Below are 5,418 nucleotides of genomic sequence, written 5' to 3'. Positions count from 1 at the left end.
GTCAAGCCGCGTACAGCACAAGCCCAACTAAGAGGTGGTAGCAGCATGTTCATCGACAAGGGCCTGAACAAGGTAGACAAATTTGTGAGAGGAGCCAAGGACCTATACCACACTGATGTCATCCCCATCGACCTCACAGACAGCAGGGCGGCCAAAACACAAATCATCAATTATATGAAGGAAACTAACAAGGACATAGTAGATGTCGTCAAGAATCTGAAGAATGATACATTCCTTGCCCTGGTGAACTACATTGAGCTTAATGGTAAGGGTGATATCACTTGGCTCAGCTGGCTCCAGGGGATTTATCCAGATACTCATTCCAATGTTCTGTCTCCTTGGCACCCCAAAATGGAGGAGGACAGCATGTATGTGTCATCTTTAGTCTTCCACCAATAAGCAGTATAACAGTTACCTACAGTTGATGAGATTGGAGGATGACAGCTTAAAATAAGCTCATAACTGGGCTTGACAGACCATCCTCTACAGAAATGCTCTTCTGAAATCTTTTTGAGTAAAGCAGGAGAATATGTGTGATTTCCAAAAAAATTATAGCATGAGAACATAAGAAAGGCAGTTTCCATGGATTGTAATTAGACACAGTAAGCGCTATAGAAGGAGATCACTTTGGAGCCTGAAACCATTAACACCAAATGTGGCCTCTGTCATCCCTTACCTGTCTACACAGGGCAAGCCACTTTATTTGTTTGTGAATAACCATTTTACAACAAAGCTAGCCCAGTGCTGTGAGGCCATGGAAGAAGTGAGGTTACAGAGTGCATGGAACTTTGTGAAGCACAGGCACTTCATCAAATTACTCTGACCCCAAGCATGACCTCCTGCTTGGAACTGGTTAGGTCAGGACCCTGAGAGGAGCAGCTGTTCCCCCAGGGAATATACAGCCTGGGGAAGGAGTCAAACCTAAGGCCTGCCCCCTTCACCTGAGCTCCCTCTCCCCAGGGCAAAGTCTTGCAGAGCACAGCCCTCACACCATAGCGTCATTACCTTTCCATCCCCATCACCCCCTCTTCTCTAATGAGAACATGGGTCTGCAAGATGTCTGTCCAGGCCCTTCTGGCTTTCATAGTCTCTGCTGAGAAGTCAGGTGTGATTCTAATGGGTTTGCCATTATACATTACTTGGCCTTTTCCCCTTGCAAATTTTAGTATTTTTTCTTTGTTCTGTACACTTACTCTTTTGATCATTATATGGCAGGAGGACTATCTTTTCTGGTCTAATTTATTAGTTGTTCAGTTCGCCTCTTGTATGCTCATAGGCCTCTCCTTTAAGTTGGGGATATTTTCTTCTATGATTTTGTTGAAAATATTTTTTGGCCCTTGGAGGAGAGAATCTTCTTTTTCCTCTATTCCTATTATTCTTAAGTTTTGACTTTTCATGTTGTCTTAGATTTCTTGGGTGTTTTCTGTTAGGAATTTTTTGTATTTAACATTTTCTTTGACAGATACTTCGATTGCTTCCATTGTACCTTCCACACCTGAGATTCTTTCTTCCATCTCTTGTAGTCTGTTGGATATGCTTACCTCTGTAGTTGCTGTTTTCTTCCCTAAGTTATTCTTCTCGTGATTTCCTCCGTTTGTGTTGTCTTCAGTTTTTCCAATTCTAACTTCTGATCTTGAACCATTTTGTTGATTTCCTTCACGTGTCTTACTGCATTTTCCCGATTTCCTTCAATTCCTTCACCTGTTTGTCTGAACATTCCTCTGTTTCTTTTACTTCTTTCACTGACTTAATTATTTCCTCTCTGAAGGCCACAAACTGTTTGGCTGCATCTTCCTGTATGGGCATGGCCACAATCTCTTTGATTTTATCTTCCTCTAATTCTCTTTACATTTTATTTATTTCCTCCATTAACCTCTTAATAAGCATGGATGTAAGGTCATCTTCCGGAATTTCAATTATGAGAGGGTGTCCAGGGCTACTTTCTCGTGGATAACTGGGTTCTAAGGATGCCATATTTCTTCGGCTTTTGTTGGTTGTGCTTTTATGCTGGCCTCTACCTGTCTGGCTGTCTCAGGTGTTGGCTCTTAGTTTCTGATAGCTCTTGGAATCCTGGGATGGGGAGAATCCCCTTGGCAGGAAGATGTGTGTTCCCAAAGGAAGCTTCCTCAACTTTTTGGGTATGGTCACCAAATAGCTGGTGCTTCTCAGGAATTACCATAACTCACCTGAACCTTATGGACCTGTGTGATCCATAACTGTGGTCATTGGTATTCACTGGGGCTCTCCTCTCACCAGGAAAAGTCCTGGAGAGGGCTACCCTGCTGCTGTGTTACCTGCTTTGAATTTGGTGGACTTCTGATGCTGCTGCTCCTACACTGTGTTAGCTGGATACAGCCCTCTTGAAGAGGCAGGGAGCCCTGTGGTTTGGTCAGTTTAGCTAGGGAGACTGGTTGCACCTTGGTGCAGCATCTGGGGCTGAACCAATGGATCCCAGGCTTCGGTAGGACTGAGATTGGAGCTCTGTGCCCCAGTACCCAAGCGGTAACATGGGGTCAGGAGCTTTTAAGGTTGTACTTATTCTGATGACCTTGAGGATATTTTTCCAAGTCCCTTACCTACTCAAATAGCCATGATAGTCAGGTTCCTGTACATTTTTAGGGAGGCTACTTACTATCTGCCCACAAGCATCTGCACTGTATCTCAGGCTAAGGTAAGGGCCCAAGGTACCATAAAACTTTGTTAGATTATTGACTAAACCATTGTCTATCAAAAACAGGGAACCTCTAAAAGAAAGGTGTGTAGCTGTGACTTAGGGACCTGGGATTACTTGCATTTGTTACCATTTAGCATCCAACAAACATAATAGTAAACATTTTTTCTAAGGCGCTTTACCTTTGGAAATTGTCAAAACACACCCAAAGTCTCCACACACTCCCCACATTAAAGTGACACTCACAAAGCGCTCGTTCCATATTATGTCAATTCTTATTCTGCTTTTATCTTATGAAACTGGGGTCCCAAGAGGAGTCTCCACGCTCCTTTCCTCTGTTACTCTCCCACAGAACTAGACCTACCTGTATCTGACATCCCTCTTCATTCTCTCCAGCCAAACTTGTCAGCAACTTTAACTGTCGGGTTGTCAAAATGGAGTACTTCCAGCCAACAAATGAGATGCCCAGCAAGGTTCCGACCATCTTTAGCGTGGATGTATATGAGCTATTCCAATACGAGGATCTGTTTAGCACGGTGCTTGTATATGGACACTCCAAAATGCAAGCCATGTTCTACTTCATCTTACCTGATGAAGGGAAGATGCACATGGCAGAAGAGAGGCTGAGCTATCCACACTTCCGCCGGATGAAGCAATATAACAGCCTAAGGTGATCCCCAGTCCCAGGAACTACCCAGAGCCACCCAAGCTCTAATCAGTAAATGACAGAGACCCTAGTGGCCTGGCCAGAGTTGAGGACATAGCAACATAGCAGCTCTCAGGCAGACTTGGTGCTCATTTCCATAATGTAGGCCAGGCTCATTGACAGAAACAGCATTCAAAATAAAGAGGTAAACCCATTGACCTTGGGGAAAGGACACACTCCAGTATGGACACACTCCCTCCTCAATATGCAGAGCCTAGGGCAGGGTCTACATCTGTCATGTAAATTATGGCTGAGCCAAGCAGATGAAGATGGCTCTCAGGATCTGGCCACATTAAGGGTAAGAGGTCAAGGTGGGCAGTCCATGGGATTGTTAGGAGGACAGGGAAGAATCTGTATAGAAACCTCAGACAAGAAAAGAGAGGCCAGGGCATGACTGCTAGGCAATCTATTCTTCTGTCTCTCTTGCCTGGGGTTTACTGTGTGCCCAGAGACATGTCACACCAATCTGTGAGCCCATGCTCTCCAAGCAAACCCATGCTCAGCCAGGCCTGAGGTAAACTGCAGGCAAAGATGCCACTCTGCTGCCTGGCCTCACCAGTGAGCAGTTGTCCTCAGCTACACTGACTCCCACACTCTTCAGAGTCATGTCTTGGGGGTATCCCTGGCTGAGTAAGAGGGGTGACCAAATACTGTAGGGCATAGTGAAACATGGTTCCATGGGAACAACCTGAGTATGCCTGAAGGGATTCTCAGATTAAGTGCCACCCCAGGGGCTCCTGGGACAAAGGCATTGGTTCTTCCACAGTAAAGAAAACCTTCTTTTCTTGCACACCAGGATGGTCAATGTACACATACCGGAATTCTCAATATCTGAGACCCATGACCTGGAGTCAGTGTTGAACCTACTAGGAATCAACTATGTTTTCAACAATGAAGCCAGCAGTTCAGTGGTCAAAGATGACACACTTCGTAAGTCCTTCAAGGTGAGGTCACCTCACAGTGCCTTTCCAGTGTCTGTTTGAGTCAAATAGGTAGAGGTGTAGCTCAGATAACAGGCTAAGGGGAGGGTAAAGGGTGCATATCAAGGTGAAGCTGGTCCTCTCTGGGGGACCTTTGTGATTTAACTGGAGGATGGGTCAGAGGTCAAAGCTGCAACAGGGAGACTCTTGTGCTGCTGATAATGTAAGCAGCTCCCCTGAACAGCTTTCCTGAACATGAGTTTCACTGTTGCTCAGGACCATTGAGTTGCTGGGGCTCAGTTTGCCCATATTCATACAGAGAGGCTTGGGCTCAGTGACCTGAGACTTTAGCCTAGACATTTCCATCTGTGACACTTGGAGCAGCCCATCAATAACAAAGTCAGGAGGTCTAAATTGTTCTCCAAGATGCCAATGATTAAGGGAAATTGAAGGCAGTTCAGATCAGCTAATTACCCTGGAAGTCTGCACACTCAAAGTCATCTTCAGGAACCCTGTCTGCAGAGAGCTCAGAGCTACAAATTGGAACAGCAACCCTTGTGCAAAGGACATGAAATCCAAATGGTCCTCCCACCGTGAAGGTGTGAGTTGTATCCAAGGCCATGAGAGATGGAGTCAGGAAGGGAACATGGTAGGGAATGGGCCAAAGCAGGCAAAGCCTAGAGAGAATGGAAGAGGGGCTTTGGGTCACTACCATGGACTTCCGAGGGCAGAACAATAGTACCACAAAGGATGGACACAAACCATTGGAGGTTCTTCTTTTCTGAGTTCCAAATGAGACCTTACTCTAGTCTGCAGTAGGTGTCTCCCCCTTCTGACAGGCCTCTGTTTCCCTTCCTACAGGTGATAAGTAAGGCCACACTGACCTTCGATGACAAGGGGATAGAACCTGTTCCGAATTATTGCGATAACGAAGAGTGGGCTAGTATTTCAGTTTTCCAGTTAAACAGACCCTTCTTAATCTTCATTGAGCATATGGAAAATGGGGCCCCCCTCTTTCTTGGCAGGGTGGTAAATCCCAGAAACTAACTGCACTTGGGAGTCAGCCCCTCTCCTGAGAGCCATGTCCATCCCCTCCCTGTTGACATTAAACATGAGATAGC

At 45.6% G+C, this 5,418-nt stretch overlaps 1 protein-coding gene across 1 annotated transcript; it reads left to right on the top strand.

Annotated features, from left to right (window-relative positions):
- Positions 1 to 33: 33 nt before the first annotated feature.
- On the top strand, positions 34 to 5,344 carry LOC129676329 (alpha-1-antitrypsin 1-6-like; the record flags this gene model as incomplete). The annotated part of the gene is made up of 4 exons (XM_055606688.1): positions 34 to 271; positions 3,239 to 3,341; positions 4,174 to 4,321; positions 5,159 to 5,344. Coding segments are annotated over 4 exons (675 nt in total), but the record flags the coding sequence as incomplete, so codon positions are not given.
- Positions 5,345 to 5,418: the final 74 nt, after the last annotated feature.

This window comes from Psammomys obesus, unplaced genomic scaffold (assembly GCF_907164565.1).
Source record: "Psammomys obesus unplaced genomic scaffold, mPsaObe1.curated_primary_1811, whole genome shotgun sequence".
In the NCBI taxonomy this organism is placed as follows: Eukaryota; Metazoa; Chordata; class Mammalia; order Rodentia; family Muridae; genus Psammomys; species Psammomys obesus.
This window is presented reverse-complemented; position numbering and strand designations above follow the sequence as displayed.